Source organism: Jatropha curcas, chromosome 6 (genome assembly GCF_041381405.1).
Source record: "Jatropha curcas cultivar XTBG-Jc1 chromosome 6, XTBG_Jcur_1.0, whole genome shotgun sequence".
Classification (NCBI taxonomy): Eukaryota; Viridiplantae; Streptophyta; class Magnoliopsida; order Malpighiales; family Euphorbiaceae; genus Jatropha; species Jatropha curcas.
The window spans coordinates 2402057-2421693 of NC_143156.1; the positions used below are offsets into that span (position 1 = coordinate 2402057).

A 19637-nucleotide genomic window follows, 5' to 3' on the forward strand; every position below is an offset into this window, starting at 1 on the left:
AACTGCAAATATTTTCACAGCGCTGTAAGTCTAGATGGGCTAAATAACTATGAGGTTTTTATTAATTTCAGAGGCAAAGACATCCGCGACGGTTTTCTCTCCTTTCTATTTGAATCTTTGAACGAAAAAGGAACTGAAATAACACCAGCCCTCAAGCAAACAATTCAAGAATCATGTATTTCAATCGTCCTATTCTCCAAAAACTATGAAGATTCTCCATGGTGCTTGGACGAACTTGTTGTGATAAATGAATGCAGAGAAAAGTTAGGACAAACGGTTTTACCAGTTTTTTACCGTGCAGATCCAACTGATGTTCAAGAGTTGAGAGGGCCTTTTGCTTTTACGTTGTCTTCTTGTTTTCTCTTCATCAATAAGAGATTAAATGAGAAATTGAAGGTACATACATATGGCCAAATCAAAAATTTTTCAATAAGAAAAAAAAATACCAAAAACTAGCTTCAATATGTCGAAATCTGAAAGGAAAAAACTTGCCTAGTAAATAAATAAGTTTTTGCTTACTATGTATTGTTCATTTGTGATCAGAAATTATCAAATGCTAGTTCAGAGAATCGTCAATTGTGTTTCAGAGATATTAAGTCATATGGCTTCAAATGCTAGTTACCATGACAAGTTGTTGGAATCGATTGGCGTGCGGAGAAAGTGAAATTGTTATTGGACACTGATGTAAATGGTAGAAATTGGACAATAGGAATTTGGGGAATGGCTGGTATTGGAAAGACAACTCTTGCAGGTATAGGGTTCATCTGAAATTTTACTATTCATATCTGTTTCAAATTTATTTAAATATTTATTTAAGTATTCGTATCTAAATCCGTTTAAATTTTACTATCTGTATATATTCAACACCGGTTTAAAGCACCCTTACACGGGTAAGGTACGTCTCTTAATAAAAATATAGGCGTTTTCCGTTAAAAAGATGAAAGAAAAGTAAGAGAGAACTAAGAAAATTATTTTAAAATGAGAAATGATGCCCTTGAGCTTTCTTTCTCTACACCTTTGTTCATGGTCTTCCTCCTCCCACCACCACAAATTAGCCCAATTTTACTCGATCCACTGCGAGAAGATGGTCCTGCCTTCTTGGGAACTGTGAAGGTTTGGAGGCTTGAAATTATTCCAAGAAAAAATATTTATCGAAAGATAAAGATCTAACAAAAGACTTGGTTTGTGTAGATTGTTCCTTCTCATTTTCCTTCACAATGCCAATCAACAAGGACCCATTTACTCCTCCTCAGTCTCTACTATTTGGGAAAGCTATAACTAGACTTCACCGCCGTCATGTAGTCCGCCCAGTAGAGAAAGAAAAAATAGAAACAAGAGTTTTGAATATGTATATACGAAGATGCAGCAACTGATATATTATTAATGCTGTTTTTCCATATATTCAATTAATGAAAGAAAGACACTTATATAGTGGTTAAGTCCATGACTAAGTACAAAAAATCCCTTAATAATCTATGAAATATTAACTAATTATTGAAAGCAGATCCTAGCTACCAACTTAGTCAAGATACAATCTGCACATGGTAATCCAACAACCAAATATATCTAACAGAATATGGAAAATATTTAGCCATCCTTATTCCTCCATAAACCACCTTATTTCTCCTTATTTTCCACAACAGGTGCTTGCAAGGAAGTGTGATCACTTATAACCACCTTATCACTCCTATGATCATCAACATCCCCCCTCAAACTTTGTCGGGGCTGGAGGCATAGTTTGCTGCGAAATATAGTAATGGTAGACTTGTGTATGGGTTTAGTGAAGATGTCAGCTACCTGTTGAGTAGTGGGAACATATATGGTTACTAGAAGACCACATGCAACTTGATCTCGAACAAAGTGGTAGTCGAGCTCGATATGTTTATTTCTAGCATGAAACACGGGATTGACTGTAAGAAACAATGCACTTAGATTGTCACAGTATAGTGTCGGTGGAACTTGCATGGGAATGGAAAAATCTTGAAGCAAATAAGTTAGCCAAGTGAGTTCCGCAGCAGTGTGGGCCATGGCTCTGTACTCCACTTCAGTACTTGAGCGGGAGACAGTGTGCTATTTTTTTGCACACTAGGAAATGAGATTCTGTCCAAGAAACGTACAGTACCCCGTTGTTGAACGCCTTGTGAGAGGACAACCAGCCCAATCAGCGTCAGCATAACCCTGCAACAACAACGAAGACTTAGAAGTTAAATATATTCCGAGATTCAAAGTTCCTTTAACATACCGAAGGATCCGATGGGCAAACTTCATGTGCATCACTGTTGGATTCTGCAAAAACTGAGAAACAAAATTTACACTAAAAGCAATATCCGGACGTGTGAGTGTTAAATACTGTAATGCGCCTACTAGACTCCTATAAAAATGAGGGTCAACAGAAGCTGTAACCTTCTCAACAGCCGGTCTGAGCTCCAAGGGAGTAGCCATGGGTTTGCTGTCAACCATTCCAAACCGTTCAAGCAATGTCAAAGCATAATGGGTCTGATTCAACAAAATTCCATCATCTGTGTGTGTAACCTCTATACCTAAAAAATGATGCAAGAGCCCTAGGTCTTTCATAGCAAATTCACTACACAATAGCTGGACAAATTTATCAATTAACAAAGTTGAGGAACCAGTCAAAAGCATGTCATCAACATAGATTAAAAGTGCAAGTGTCCCTTGTGTAGACTTAAAAATGAACAGGGAAGGGTCGGCAAAACTACAAACAAAACCATAAGAAATTAAAAAACCACTCAATCTGTCAAACCAGGCTCGCGGAGCCTGTTTCAAACCATATAAAGCTCGTTTCAATTTACACACATGTGTCAGAAATTGGGAATCAATCATACCTGGTGGTTGGTCTATAAAAAGATCCTCTGTTATATGCCCATGCAAAAAGGCATTTTTGACATCAAGCTGACGTACCTGCCAATGCCGAACCAAAGCAATTGAAAGAACCATTTGAATAGTTCCAGGCTTGACGACGGGGGAGAACGTTTCTGTAAAATCCTGACCATCAATTTGATGAAAGCCTTTTGCAACTAATCGCGCTTTCAGCCGATCCAAAGTACCATCTGGTTTCAATTTACCCTTAAACACCCATTTGGATCCTATAATATTCATGCCTGCCTGTCTAGGAACCAAAGTCCATGTCTGATTATTGTGCAATACTGTCAATTCTTCTTCCATGGCATGTTTCCAACCAGAATGTGCCAGGGCTTGTCGTACCGTTCGTGGCTCCTTCAGAATTGAAGTATCCACCTCTATTAAAAGAGCATAGTGAGGATTCGATTTCACAATCCCTAACTGAGAACGTGTTACCATTGAATGACGAGGAGCACCCTGTATCGGTGCGTGAGGGACTGTTCCAGAGGAAACTTCATCAACTGAAATAGATAATTCAGGGGACGGAACGTTCAACTGATTGTTGAGTGTTTCAGTTTCAATATTAGGAATAGGCAAAATGGAAGAAGTGTCAGACAACGACAAATTCGTGGCTGGCGATTGGGGATTTGATGAACCAGAAGATGAGGGAAAATTAGGTAATGGGGAATCGGGCGTAATAGGTAAAGGTGAGGTATATGGCGTGGACAAAGATGAGGGCGAAGAAATAGTACCTATTCCCAAATTTGGTGAGGGCAGTGGAGAAGGAGGATCCACCAGTGGTGCGGATTCATCATCAGACGTTGCTGTGGGTGAATTCGTTGAAGAGGGACCTGTTTCTAATGTGTTTGAATTTATCTGAGGGATATTACATGCAGCTGGCTCAGTTTCTGATTGTGTCGAGTCTTTTTGTAATGGAAACGGGACAGGTATCAGGGATAATAATTGGTTGGGTTTGTCCTCTATAGGTGACACATCAGCTGGTAGTGGTATCCAAGTATCGAATACTTGTTCTGCACATTGAGATGCATTTTATTCTTTTGATTTATAAGGAAAAAAGCCCTCATCGAACACTACATGCCTGGAAATAATGTATTTCTGATTCTAAATATCATAACATCGATAGCCCTTGTATTTATCACTGTAGCCTGCAAACACACAAAGAACAGATTTTGGGTCAAATTTATTTTTCCTTGTATCCCAAATATACGGAAAACATTTACACCCAAATACCCGTAAAACAGAGTAATCAGGATGCTTATGATGTAATTGATAAAATGGTGACTCAAAAGAAATTGATGATGATGGAAGCCTATTAATTAAATATACTGCAGTTGAAAAAGCATTAAACCAAAAGGATAAGGGAAGACGGCTGTGAAAGAACATGGACATTCCTAACTCACGAATTATACGATGTCGACGCTCAACTGTTCCAGCTTGTTCTGGTGTATATGGACACGAAATATGGTGAACTATACCAGTTTTAAGAAAATGTGTAGCCAAAGCAGAATTAACAAATTCACCTCCGCCATCAGATTGGAAAACTTTTATAACAGCATTGTATTGTCTTTTAATGTAACTTTCAAAAGCAAGGAAAGCCGAATAAAAGTCAGATTTTAAGCGTAAGGGTATGATCCACACATATTTGGAAAAATCGTCGACAAGACAAGCGTAATACTTAAATTTTTCAATTGACAGAACTGGGGCTAGACCCCATAAATCACAATGAATTTTTTCAAAAAGAGTTGTAGCAGAATTAACACTTTTATAAAAAGGAAATTTGCTGAGTTTCCCTAGCTGACAACTATCACAAACTTGGTTTATTTTTAATGGTCCTCTAATAGAGATGAGGCCTTTATTATGTAGATTATTTAAAGCAGATATTTGTGGATGTCCTAGACATTGGTGCCACACATCGGCACTACAAGACTTGAAATGAAATGAAAAATTAGCCTCAGGACTACTGGAAATCATATACAAATCACCCTTCTTTGGTCCCTGCATGATTGTTGCGCCTGTCTTCCGTTCCTTCACAATAAACGAATCGTCAGTGAACTCACAATTTACTGGAAATTGTGAAGTTAACTTGCTTACTGATAGTAAATTCTTTTTTAAGCTAGGAACATACAAAATCTCAGATAAAGGAAGAACATTATTATTCTTATAAATTTCAGCAGTTCCAAAACCTGCTATAGGGATGGAAGAACCATCTCCTAAAATTACAGAATTGCGACCTGCATATTTATATAGACTAGATACCATACCTTCATTACCAGTCATATGATTGGTAGCACCGGTATCGGACGTCCAATCATGGTCACGAACACTATTATCTAGTGTTAAAGACGCCAGAGCTTGTGGAAGGGATTCTGTGGGCATTGAAGAAGGGATCCACCAGCAAATTTTCGCAATATGTCCTTTTTTGCTACAAATCTGACAGGTTTCATCTCGATAAAGTTCGCATTCTGCTACTGTCATCCTTCGTTTTCCAGGTGGTGCAGGTCGTCGTGTTTGGCCTGAAAAATTCCCTTGATTCTGTGCTTGAAATCCATGCCCTGCAGAAGAAAAAGATGAGCGAAAATTTTTTGAGTCATAGTTGGAATTTGACACACCAAACTGTTGGTCTCTCTTTGATTGTGCATAAAACGCCAAATGTGGAGTATGAGTAGCCAATGCCGAATTTCCAGAGTTTGCAAACCAGGTTCGCCTTTGATCATGGTTTTGAAGTTGGGAAATTAATTCAGTGTAAGACGGAGTTGGGGGTTTCAACATGGTGGTTGTGAAAGTTTCATATTGAGGACCAAGGCTTGTTAATAGGCTGTAAATTTTTTCTTTTTCTGAAATGGGGAGGCCAATTGCGGCTAAACTGTCGCAAATATTTTTAAACTGGCGAATATGAGTGGTGATGGTTACAGTTTCATCTTTGCGAAGGTAGGTTAATTGTTGACGGAGTGTAAACTCCCTTTCTTAAGAAACTTGGGCGTATGATTCTTTTAAAGCATTCCACACAGCAAACGCTGTGTCAAGGCCAATAACTAGACCAAGGGATTCTTCTGAGAGAGTCCCTATGATCCATCCACGAAGCAATCGATCCGCCTTTTGCCAAGTAGCAAAATTTTGAATGGCTTGATCTGTGGCTTTGTCCGATCCGGCTGGATTCATTGGGGGTTCTTCAGTGATGTGTTCTGTGAGATCTTGGCTTTCGGCAAGTCCTAAAACTTGCTCACGCCATAACAAATAATTATTTTGGGTTAATTTGAGGGTGATGAAATTTCCGACATTGAGAGAAAGGGAAGAGGAAGCCATGAGAGTAATATGAAAGAAAAAGGCCTGGATTTAGGCTCTGATACCAAGAAAGAAAAAAATAGAAACAAGAGTTTTGAATATGTATATACGAAGATGCAGCAACTGATATATTATTAATGCTGTTTTTCCATATATTCAATTAATGAAAGAAAGCCACTTATATAGTGGTTAAGTCCACGACTAAGTACAAAAAATCCCTTAATAATCTATGAAATATTAACTAATTATTGAAAGCAGATCCTAGCTACCAACTCAGTCAAGATACAATCTGCACATGGTAATCCAACAACCAAATATATCTAACAGAATGTGGAAAATATTTAGCTATCCTTATTCCTCCATAAACCACCTTATTTCTCCTTATTTTCCACAACAGGTGCTTGCAAGGAAGTGTGATCACTTATAACCACCTTATCACTCCTGTGATCATCAACAAGTAGCACGCCACAACTCAGGCTTTATAAAACCACAAAACCACTCTCAAATAGATTTCAAACATCTCATTCTACGCTGCTGCTTGGGAGGAAAAAGTTAAAAATAAATGCAACCCACATACCTTTTGAATAGAAAGAAACCACAGTGTGGACCTTCAAAAGTATGAAACTACAAGAGTACAAGCCCAAGTTCTGACGGTGACTCCCCAGGTCTGTGAATGGTTAGCCACTTCGTCAAAGGTTTTGTTTTTTTTTTTTTTTAAATTTTTTGTATTTTTATTTTTCATTTTTCGGTTTTGGATTGTAATGGTGGACTGTGGTTTCAAATCTTGAAACTTAGTTGAATGGTGGATTGTAATAGTGGGTGGATTGTAATCTTTTTGGGATTTTTCCCCTTGATATAATTATGGCATCATCAGAAAAATAAAAAGATAGTGAAAGCATGTAAATTAAAGAAGTAATGTTTCTACTTATTTTGAGAAAATTCTTAAAATACTTTCCTTTTCTTGAACACTTATATATATATATATATATATATATATATATATATATATATATATATATATATAATTGGGTGTCTGATCTAAATTTGTAAATTAACTTTTTATTTATCTCTCAAAATTAGTGTTCTCCGTGACCAAGAAACGTTAAAAAAATGATTTTTCTCTCATACATTGTCTCTCAATCTACTATTTCCTCCGTTCTAAAAAGATAGTTTACTTTTTATTTTCACATTTTAAGAAAATAGCAATTATTATGATTAAATGATAATTTTATTCATATAATTTTTTTATTATGGTCATCTTAAATAATATACAAGCAATTATTATATTGGAATAATAAGTAAGAATTAATCAGGGTTATTGAAAATAAGATAAAGTTTAATAATGGTGTAATGGACAATTTAAAGATCAACTATAATGTAAAAAATGAGAGTGGACTATATTTTGGAACAAACAAAAAAATTTACGGTATGAATTTTTTGGGACGGAGGAGTATTAAAGCGGACATTTTCAAATTTGCCATAAGCTTAGGTTAAATTAACCCAAGCTCCAACATAGGATCAACGAAAAAATTCATGTTTTATTTGAAATTCCAGTTCCAATTCCAATTTCAATATATAGATTGTAATAGCTATAAAATATCAAATTTGGATTACAATTGTCATAGAAATTAATTTTCAATGAGATTGCTATAAAAGATAAAATTTACGGTATTTTTGCATTTCTTTATTCTAGCATGCCATATAAATAAAACACTTTAATGAATTTTTTACAATAATGTTTAATAGTTATTTATTATTTTATTTAATTATGAACAAACTAATTATATATAATTAATAATTCAAAAATTACATTAATAAATTTTATAAAATTTAATAAAAATATAATACAAATTCAATTCAGGTAGCAAATACAAATCAGCCGCTAAAGAATCAAATGCCAAGTAATTATTTGGATGGGATGGGACACGAGACCAACCCATAATCACAGCCACCAAGACCTGAAGATCAGGTCGTCTACTACATTAAGGTGGTCCAGAATACATTAGATTCTTTCTCCTTTTAATTATGGTAAATTGGTAATACCCAGTCCAGTTGTTCTATTCACTGAGCACAAAAGAAATCTTAGCGCAGAGTGAGGTATGTACGAGGGTTAAAGTCATACTAACAACCAAAATAAATAATGTCAAAAAAAAAAAAAAAAAAACAAAATAAATAATGTCAAAAAAAAAAAACCAAAATAAATAAATAATGACATTAATGAGATTTATCACCAATAATAAATAAATAACGAATATCTATTTCTTTTTCTGCACAATTTTTTTTTCTAATATTAATGAATCTGTTATGATGACATTCACTATAAATTCTTTAAGTTTATTTAAAAATATTAAAGTTTATTCCTTAAGTTTTTTTTAAATCATCGGTATAACTATTACTAAGAATAACTTATTTCGATTCAGAGTCTAGTCACAGTTATGACTTTTCACCTCTTTTTGTAAGTGCACTTAGTGGCAATCGAATCTGAGAGTTATTCTCATATATTCAATTTGTATCACTAACTGAGCCATAACCTATAGATAGTATGATTTTTTTTTAATCAAATAATTTTGAAGTAAAATATATATATATCAAAGGCTTCATGTGGAGCAAACAATTCTCGGATAATAAGTTTATGAACTTAAGAGAGTTTTTAAAAAATAAATGAAATACATGGATGGGCTTATATACCAGAAATAAAATAAAAGTATTTCCATATTCTAAAAAGAATACTCAGTATGGGTATTACACAAGATGATTTGGTAGTAATATTTTTAATTATAAGTACTAAAATTGTTTTATTATAAATTTAATATTTTATTGTGAAAAAAATAAGAAAGTAAATAATTAATACAGAACAAAAAAAGGTTGAAGGCTCAAATGCAATTAACGAGGACACAGAAGATGATATTTTCCAAGAAAAATAGCAAACAATAATGGAGCGGCGTTGATGAGACTAGATTGCAGTTTGTTGGGATCCTAATGGTCACATGCACTTGCATTTGAGTATGGTAACAAGTAAGAGTGAGCAAACGACCCGTTCGATTTAAATCGAACCGAACCGATCCATAAACTTTTTCACCGAACCAATAGGTTTGGTCTATTTTGATAAATTTTTTTTTGCCATTTCGGTTCAATTTTAAATCCAATAGATGAATTTTTGTGACCGAGTCGATTCAAATAATAAGTTTGCTTCAAATCCAATGAACCAATTAACCAAATCTCTTTTGAACACCGAAACAAATTGAACCAAAATAGGTAGATTCAATTTTCAGTTTGCTTCGATCGGTAATTTTGCACACAACGAGTAATGGGGCTAATGCATATATTTAATCTCATGCTTTCCGCGATTATTCTTATAACCCTGGAAAATCCATTATAATTATGTATTTTTATATTTTAGTAACAACTATATATCTCTCATTAAAATAAATTATGAAAATATAGAGTCGTGATTGAATCTGTACTCTAGAGCTTAATAATTTGAGTTTAATAAACTTGAAGTTAGTACATTTAGTTTCTACTTAATGCTATTATGTGAATATTATTTATTTATTTATTATTAGAAGATCAAATGTGATCAAAGTTTTGAGATATCTTTCTTTCCTATTTTCAAAAAAAAAAAAAAAAAAAAACGTCATCCATGCACTATTTTTTAATGTGGCTTTTTTGTTTTCAGTTGACTGATATATTGTCTCTTTTCCATGGCCATATTTATTATACTCTTACAACCATTTTCTGTCAATGGTAATTTATTTTGTCCCCTCTGTGTTTTATTTTATTATTATTTTTTCCGGTAATCTATTAATTAAAATTAAGTTAACAGTAGTCAATTAAAATCTGTGATGCTATATCAGCTTATAAAAAAAAAAAAAAAAAAAAAAAAAAAAAACCTATCTACATATTATGCTTGAAGACAGTTGACAATGCAAGCTGGATATATAGAAAGAACTTTTGGATTCGATCCCTACTAAACGCATCTGCAGAGAGGGGTAAAGAGCCTTAACTGTAATTAAACCCCAAGCCGGATTAAGTAGTCCTTGATAATGAAATTCGAATACCGGTAGTTTATAAATAAAAAAAGCCTATCAAATCTATTATTTTTCTTTCTTTTTATTTATTTATTATGAAGTTTAATAGATTAAAATAATATTACAGAGTATATAAAATGATAGCGTTCTTAATTTGCCATAATGTAAAAAATTTTATAATAACACTGATAAGATCACATTTGATTAATTTTTTTATGAAATTAAATTAATTTTTAAAGATATGCTTAAATTTAAAAATATTATTTTTATAAATATTTCTTTCATAATATAGAATCCAAACATATAATTAACCAAAAATAAGAATCTCAATTCTTTACGATTAAACTAATACAATTGGATGCCATTTAAAAGCTTTCATCATAAATCTATTGTGTATGCTGGTACTGACTTGACACAAGCTTTCTCGTCAAGACACGTGATTAAGGTTCGAAGGTAACAATTATATAAATGACAAATGCATAAGTTATCTGAGGTCTTTATTGTAAAATTTTATATATATTAAGCAATTCAGCCTATAAAATTTTTATTAAATATTTATCAAATAATTAAAAAAATAAAACAACACAATTTTGTTGCATAATTTGTATTAAGAGTATTAATAAAATGGATTAGACTTGATTCCACCATGAACACTTGGAGCGAGGGCTCAATGTTAGTTGGATGAGCTCATAATTTTAATATCATATTAATAAAATACGTCGGGTCTAACTCATTCTCTAAAAATTAGTTCAAAATAAAGACTATTGTTCAGTCTCTTATTTTAATTAAATGCTTTATTCCAAATTAATGTGGAATAACAAAAACTTGCATAGCTTAGGTGTTGGTGGTCTAATTGGTCTTATAAGAAGTAGAAGGCCTCAAGTTCAAGTTCTAATTAATCTTTTTTTTTTTTTTTTAACTTTTGAGCTTGATATGGATCGACTCCTTATACGTCGATCTCTTGTTTTGATGCAAGTGTTATTCATTTAAGATTTGTTACTTTCGAACTTGGTTTTAATGTAATTGAGGTCACATGGTGATGTCCATACATAACAATGATAAAGGCAGTTAGGACTACAATTTTTATGTTCAAAAGCCAACCTTATAAATTGACATTAGTGAATAGTGAGCCCTTTGAACTTGACTTTAACCTTTTTCTTTATTTAAACTCGAAATGTGAGCCTTAACTTGTTCTTTTATCCTTTTTATAACCTTAAAAGCTAATAAGCATTAGATGCTGGCAATCTATTTAGAAAGAGAGGATATATTACATTGAGTATGGTTTGGTTTTCTCTTTGTGAAGGAAGGAAATAAAACCATATGAAAAAAGAAAAGATACAGAAAAAAAGAAATGAGTAATTGAATGTGTGTTAATGTTTTTTTGGTCTCATTACAACCATATTTAAAGATCTTTTGATTTATATTATGTATATAATATTAATCATGTACTCGCACAATGCACAGACTATATAATTTTTTTTTAATTAAATTGAATGTAATTTTTAAGAAAATTATTGTAATTTATATTTGCGTTGCTTTAATGTAAATAATTTGTTTATGTATTTTTGATTAAAAATGAAAAGTAAAATTATAAGCTCTTTTTGAAATTCTCAAGTAATGAACTAAAATATTAAATAGCACAATTAATCATTGTGTGTAAATTATTGTAATTCAAATTATATATGAGGTATTATAAGAATATTTAATTTTAATGAAATAAATTTTAGTGAATTGAAATCAATATTTTAATTTTATTTGTTAATGTAACTACATTATTCAATTAATTTTTATTAAATATGACTTTATTATAACTCCATTAGTTTTATTTGATAGAAAAAATTATTTTATAAAAAATTTAATAATTATTAAATGTAAAAAATTTATTAATTATAATAAAATAATCATTAAATTTATTAGTTTGTAACTTCATTATTTAAAAAAAAATTTATTGTTATTAATTATAATGAAAAAATAAAATGACACATCATCGTTTCACATTCTAAAATATTGCCATATAAGTATTTATATCTTAAAAAATTATATATTTATATAGATAGATAGTACAGAATCCATACAATTAGAGATGCAACGAATCACCTTCAAAATAATAATAAAAGACACTAAATTTTTAAATAAAGTTTAGCCGTTTAGATGTCAATTCATCCCCAGAGAAAAATGTTAAGGACATTTCCACTAACTAACCCAACAATTAATACCGCTGTGAAATGGCATGAAGGATCGATTAGGTTCTTTTTCAATTTCTAGATTTGCATGTTTATAGGTTGCAATCGTATCTATTAGGGTTTGAGACAAACAAATCTCATTTATATCATTTTTCTTTATTGCTCATTTGTAATTTTCTTTGATATGATGTCCGTTTAAAGTTTTCGTAACTTTGGATTTTTATTACCAAGTTAATTGATATGATATTGATCAAAATATTTATAACATTTTTGTCAAAAATATAATCGAGACCTTTCACTTTACACATTTTCTATATTTTGTAAACAGATGGATCAGATCATAACTGAATGGTGTTAAATTTTAATGTTTGATTAGTACTTTATCAGAAAAAATAAATTTTTTAGTATTTATGTCTCATCTTTACTTTTTCACATTCATTACTGTATTTTCTTGTCCAAAAGTTAAAAAAATTAGATTTCTATAGAAAATAAGAGATTTTAAAATTATATAACAATATTTATTTATTTCAAAATATAATTCATTTTTGTGTGATTATTTTGTTCCAAACTATAAGTCATTTTAAGTATTTTAAGGAGTAACAAATGATGTTTTTTTAATGTTACCTTTATAGAATAACTACTTTTACAAGAGTAACTATTTGACTAAATTATCATTGATTTTGTTATATTAGGAACATTAATTATTTCTTTGATCCTTGTAAAAAAAACTTAAATATCTTTTATTTTGGGACAGAGGAAATAATATTAATTGTCATAATTATGCTATTTTCTTAAAAAAATTTATGATTATCTTACTATAATTAGACTGTTTTATAATAATTTCTTGGAATTCTATTTTTCTTGGAGAATATTTTTCCGTAAAAAATTGAATTTCGGTGAATAAATTCATCTTACCTCATAATAGTTGAAATATTCAATTTTATTTAATTTATTAGATTTAAAAAAAAAAAAATACTAAATCAAACTATTAGGATAAACTTGCAAATTTTTTAGTACGAAGGATCTTATATGCATGAGTTCGGGCCTACAAGATTGTCAAATCTATATTGGTTGGCCTTTTTGCCTATTGTAATATGAGTTAAAGTTAGGGGTTGGGACAAATTGGGCTGCGCTCTTAATAAAGTGCATAGCATGCTTTTCGATCATCAAACTTATATTTTAATTTTTTCGGAGATTGAAGTCGCTTACCATTTCAATCAACACATTGTTGATGATATTTATTTAATAAATCTAATAACGAACAATTAAAGAAAAAAAGATTACAAATGTCTTTTTACTTTACCAAAAATCAAAATAGCAATAAAGGTAACCACATGTGTGGTTTAGTTAGTCTTTTCTCATAAGTAGAACTGTTGATCTATTGCCTTGTACTATTGGTTTGTCTCTTACCCTTGAAAAGAGATAACATAGTTGAGGATCTCAAGATGAATCTTGGGGAGTGGATGTAGGCGAGTTAGTGCCGAACCACTATAAATTATTGTGTTGATCTTTTTAATTTTTAAAGTTTTGCTTGATAGTACTTTACCTACACTTCTATTTATATTTTAGAAATGCTAAAAGTGTTAATGGATTTAATGTTCTAAAACTGAAATAAGTCTTATCTTCTCTGAATATTAGAACTCTGGAATTCTGATAAGTGAATATACCAAGTTCTAAACTGTTCTTCTATTTTCAGTATATTTCACTACTTGGGTTTCTAATCAGTTTTCTAAACTTGATTTAAGCTCTGTGAAGCAGTTCTAATTTCAATAACTATCTCTCACACAGTCTTATATGATTTTCTAAACTTTATGAGGAAGTTCTAAATACAATAGCTTTCCGTCATAAAGAAGTTCTAATATTGAATAAGACATTGTGAAACAGTTCTAATTAATAGCTGCACTTTGCATAGTATATCTATAGAACATTGTGTGGAAGTTCTAATCCATAATTTATTCTCACAAGTTCTCTATTTTTCCGCTGCACTTAGAATTCTATATTTTATTTTTAAAATTTAAAATATTTTTAGAAAACCCAATTCACTCCCTCTTAGGTTGTGCCATACATATACGAGACCCACAAAAACGAGTTCCGAGTCTTTTCAAACACAGAAATATTTGCTAATTATTATGAAATTGTAAAGATATTTCTATCGTGACTCATGACTGAATTGTATCATATATAACTAAATAGTGGGCCAAAATAATAAATATAACATTGTAAAGATAGGTCAACCTGGTTGAAAAGAAATGACGAAAGGAACAATTGAACATATACACAGAGAAAGGGATGTGGCCACGTGGGAGAGGCACATGCATATGTCCAATTTAGTCAAAGCCTATATATTTTTGGTTAAAAAATTATCTCTTTGTTAAAGGCCAAAAAAGAGTATTTGGAAGACCCAATTTTTATCGTCTTCCCAACTTCTTTGTAATTTATTGTTTTGTTTTCATTAAAATTATAAGCATTTTTAGGGTTTCTTAGAGGGAAAAAAATGTCATGGTTAATAGAAGAATATAACAAAATAACAATAAAAAGATGTAGCAATATAATAAAAGAGAAGAGAGAGAGATGAGAGGAAGATGTAGCTCTAAGATGAGATTTTTTATAATTTTTCATTGTTTGAGGCATTCAAGAAAATAAGTAAAAAGAAATTATTTGGTAAAAGAAAAATCAAATCATTTTGAAGGACAATGACTTCTCATTGTTAATACTCTAAAATATTTTTCTTACATTAATAAACTTATTATAACTTTATAATTTTTAATTTATTAACCATTGGTAGCTATTACTATCACTTACCATTCACTACCGGTGGATACCATCGGTCACTATCGTCGGTCATTGACAGCTTTCATAATTTACTTTTTTCTATATTCTTCTCATATTTAATAATAAAATTTTTAAAATATGAAATTTCTATTATTATTATTAATATTTTTATGGTCTTATGAGTTAAAATTTTAATATTTTTTACTAATTTTTAATATTACAACCAAACAACGAAAAAAAATCATTTGGAAAATATTTTTCGAGGAAAAACATCGTGTCTTCCGAAAATAAATGTAACCTAAGTCGTTATGTCTTTTCTTCCTCCTTCCATATATAAGTATAAAATATTTCCTTCAATTTTCTTTTTTGACTATGGCAATAATGGGGTTCATATTGTGTCTTTCTTCCCCCCCTTTTCCTCCCACCTTCCATGTATAAGAATACGATATTTCCTTCAATTTTCTTTTTTGACTACTGCAATAATGGTGTTCATATTGTATCTTTCTTCCCCCTTTTCCTCCCTCTTTCCATGTATAAATACAAAATATTCTCAATAATTTTCTTTTTTGCCTATTAAAATTATGGGACCGAGGAATATATATTAATTATTAATTTATTAAAGTAAATTTATATAATAAGTTACCTACCATACAATATATCATTTCAAATGATAGTTTTAATGTGGAAAATGGGCATTGATTACATTTTGATTATCTAAACATTAATGAAATTAATGGTGGATTCTTTGATTTTTGAGTAACTAAATAAATAAATTAATAATATAGTATTTTTTATGCTCGAAATATTTTTTGAAATTTTCGAATTATGATCAAGAGTTACGTAATTATCTAATTATGATTTAAAAAAATTATTAAATTACGATTGTGAGGTCAATTTTTCTCGGTATTTATACTATGATTTTTATACTCATCAGCCATTGGATTCAATTGAAATGGGTTTTACACGTGAGCAATAAACTGTAATTATACAAATCTAAGTGTATTCATTGTTAATTGAAATAGTTTTTATGGAGTCTTTTACTTTTGATAGTTTAGATTTTTCAAGTGTATTGATTAATTTATTTTTTAAAATTTGAATAGTTGTAGAATCAGAAATGGAGATTTGGAGAGACGGAGGAGAAGAAGAGGGATAGTGATTTTAATTTTTATCTTATGAAAAGGGTGTTTTGGTCTTTCACTAGTAATTTAACGGGCAAAAATCACTACAATTAAACAGAAAAATCATTTGATGAGATGAAACCAAAATTTGAAAACTAAATATCTAATATATAAAAATACAATAATGAAATAATTAATTTTCTAAAACTTCAGAGAAAATAATTATTTTTCCATTGTTAATTGACGATTTAAAAATTCTAAAACAATCGAGGGTAAGAGTTATAAAAATCTAGAGAATTATATATATATATATATATATATTAGTTTGCTATTATTTTCTCGTTCTTTATGTTATAATAACTGCATAATAATACCCGGCCATCCGCCATGTACATGGTTCAGAGAAACAATTTCAATGTGGCCTTCACTTAAATGGAATAAAGGTCACGATATTGTATAAATAAATAAATAAATTTGAGTTTAATATTTTTAAAAATAAAAAATTAGTCAGGGATAAAGTTGTGAATTACAAACTATTATTGATTTTTGTAACACTGTGAAACTTTTAAAAAAATATACATAATTTACACCTTCACCCATCCTTTTTCTTTATTATATTCCAGTCTATCAAATTAGTTTATGGGAATAATATTTCCTTTCTCTCTAAATTTACTTTGTAACAAAAGCAATTATGAGAATATTATTTATTTATTATTAAAGTATCAAATGCGATCAAAGATAGGCTCAAAACTTTTCCTTCAAGAAAAAAAAAAAAAAAAAAAAAGACTTCTATCCAAACACTAATGGGAGACACGTCAGTGTAGCCCAGCGTAAGACGCGTGGGAGAGGCACATGCACGTTGCATATGTGCAATTTAGTCAAAGTTTGTATCTTTTTGTTTCTTTTCTTTTGGTTAAAAAATGTATGTTTTTTTCTGTTCTTATTTATTTATTGCGAGTTTCATACATAGAATAAATAACGATATGGAGTATATAATATAATATCCTCTTTAACTCATTAAATTATAAAAAATTTTATAATCATTAACTTTTTATAAAATAAAATTAATTTTTAAAAATATTCTTACATTTAAAAATATTTCTTTCATAATATAGAATCCAAATGTATAATTAACCAAAAATAAGAATCTCAATTATTTATGATTAAACAAATACAATTGGATGCCATTTAAAAACTTTCATCATAAATCTATTGTATCTGCTGCTACTGATTGACACAAGCTTTCTCATCCAGACTGGTGATTAAGGTTGAAAGTTAACAATTATATAAATGACAAATGCATAAGTCATCTGAGTTCTTTATTGTAAAATTTTATATATATTAAACACTTTCAATGTGTAGAAATTACTTTTATTAAGCAATTCAACCTATAAAATTTTTATTAAATATTTATAAAATAATTAAAAAATAAACAAAACAATTTTGTTGAATAATTTGTATTAAAAGTATTAATAAAATGGATTAGACTTGATTCGACCATGAACACTTAGAGCGAGTGGCTCAACGTTAGTTGGATGAGCTCTTAATTTTAATATCATATTAATAAAATAGGTCGGGTCTAACTCATTCTCTAAAAATTAGCTCAAAATAAGCACTATTGTTCAGTCTCTTATTTTAATTAAATACTTTATTCCAAATCAACGTGGAATAACAAAACTTGCATAAATCAAGTGTTGGTGGTCTAATTGGTCTTATAAGAAGTAAAAAGTCTCAAGTTCAAATTCTCTAGATATAGACGTTTTTACTAATTTGGTGAGTTAAGGGGAGAGCTATTTTTTATTATATAGCTGTTGTTTCGACTTATTGGACCTCCGATGAATTTAAAAAAAAAAAAACAAAAAGATGTCAAATATACATTCACTATAATTGGTAGAAAATGATTTTTTTTTTTTTTTTTAACTTCTGACTTGATATGGATCGATTCCTCATACGTCAATCTCTTGTTTTGATGCTAGTGTGATTCATTTAAAATTTGTCACTTTCGAACCTGCTTTTAATGTAATTGAGGTCACATGGTGATGTCCGTACATAAGAATGATGGAGGCAATTAGGACTACCATTTTTATGTTCAAAAGCCATCCTTATAAATTGACATAAGTGAATATTGAGCCCTTTGAACTTGACTTTAACCTTTTCCTTTATTTAAACTCGAAATGTGAGCCTTAACTTGTTCTTTTATCCTTTTTATTACCTTAAAAGCTAATAAGCATTAGGTTCTGGCAATCTATTTAGAAATAGAGGATATATTACATTGAGTATGGTTTGGTTTTCTCTTTGTGAGAGAAGGAAATAAAACTATATAAAAAAAAAAGATAAAGAAAAAAAGAAATGAGTAATTGAATGTGTGTTAATATTATTTCGGTCTCATTACAACCATATTTAAAGATCTTTTGATTTATATTATGTATATAATACTAGTAATGTACTCGCACGATATACAGACTATGTAATTTTTTAATTAAATTGAATGTAATTTTTAAACGATGTACGGACTATATGATTTTTTTAATTAAATTGAATCTAATTTTTAAAAAAATTGTTGTAATTTATATTTACGTTGCTTTAAAGTTAATAATTTGATTATGTATTTTTGTTTAACAATAAAAAGTAAAATTATAAGTTCTTTTTGAAATTCTCAAGTAATGAACTCAAATATTAAATAGCACAATTAATTATTGTGAGTAAATGTCACGACCCATTTTCACGGGCCGGACTGGCACTAGGACCTGGATGGACTTAAAGCCTCCGAAACCCGTAGTAACCCTATATTAATTCATCCATATTCTAAATATAATTACGACTTTGGGCCCAATAACTTTATTTCATAAACATATCAAAAGTACACTTTATATAATTAACATATATACTCTTTATTCATTTACCACCCATTTGGAATACAATTGCGAAACTCAATAATCTACAGTCCTTTACATTTATATGGTTAACATAACTACTAACAAGTTTCTAGTTTTGATATTTCGACTCAGTCCGATTCATAGGATTCTCCTTTATTCCTATTAGCTGGAAAAAAAATAGGAGGCAGGGGTGAGCACCAAACTTAATTAGTAGGGTTAGATAACCCTCTTACCCCACACAAGTACACATATGCTACAATAAATCGTTTTAGTCCTCCAACTAGTTATATGATCATGCAGTTTGTCACACAAATGTCAATACAACAGCAATCACAATTATTATCATCTTCATATAATCACATCACGTGGAAATTATTCAGTGGCGTCATCAAAACCTTCGACGAGCTGTACTCTCACATAGTCCATTCTCTCAAATGTGTGCACCTGTAACGCCCCATTTTTCTGTGTCTGAAATAGTAGTTTACCGGTGTGTGA

General features: G+C 30.2%; 1 protein-coding gene across 1 annotated transcript; it reads right to left on the reverse strand.

Moving 5' to 3' along the window:
* Window positions 1-4861: 4861 nt before the first annotated feature.
* LOC149495246 (uncharacterized) lies at window positions 4862-5652 on the reverse strand. Its single transcript, XM_089722493.1, has 2 exons — window positions 5145-5652; window positions 4862-4908 (listed from the first exon to the last, which is right to left on the reverse strand). Exons 1-2 carry the CDS (start codon window positions 5650-5652, stop codon window positions 4862-4864), a joined length of 555 nt encoding a protein of 184 aa, XP_089578619.1.
* Between the last annotated feature and the right edge of the window lie 13985 nt (window positions 5653-19637).

Excerpts from the sequence above, each read along its gene's own strand:
- LOC149495246 (XM_089722493.1), bottom strand. The coding sequence starts at position 5,652 with ATGTTGAAACCCCCAACTCCGTCTTACACTGAATTAATTTCCCAACTT. Across the intron at positions 4,909-5,144 it reads TCATATGACTGGTAATGAAG|GAACGGAAGACAGGCGCAAC; the intron begins GTATGGTATCTA and ends TTTATTGTGAAG.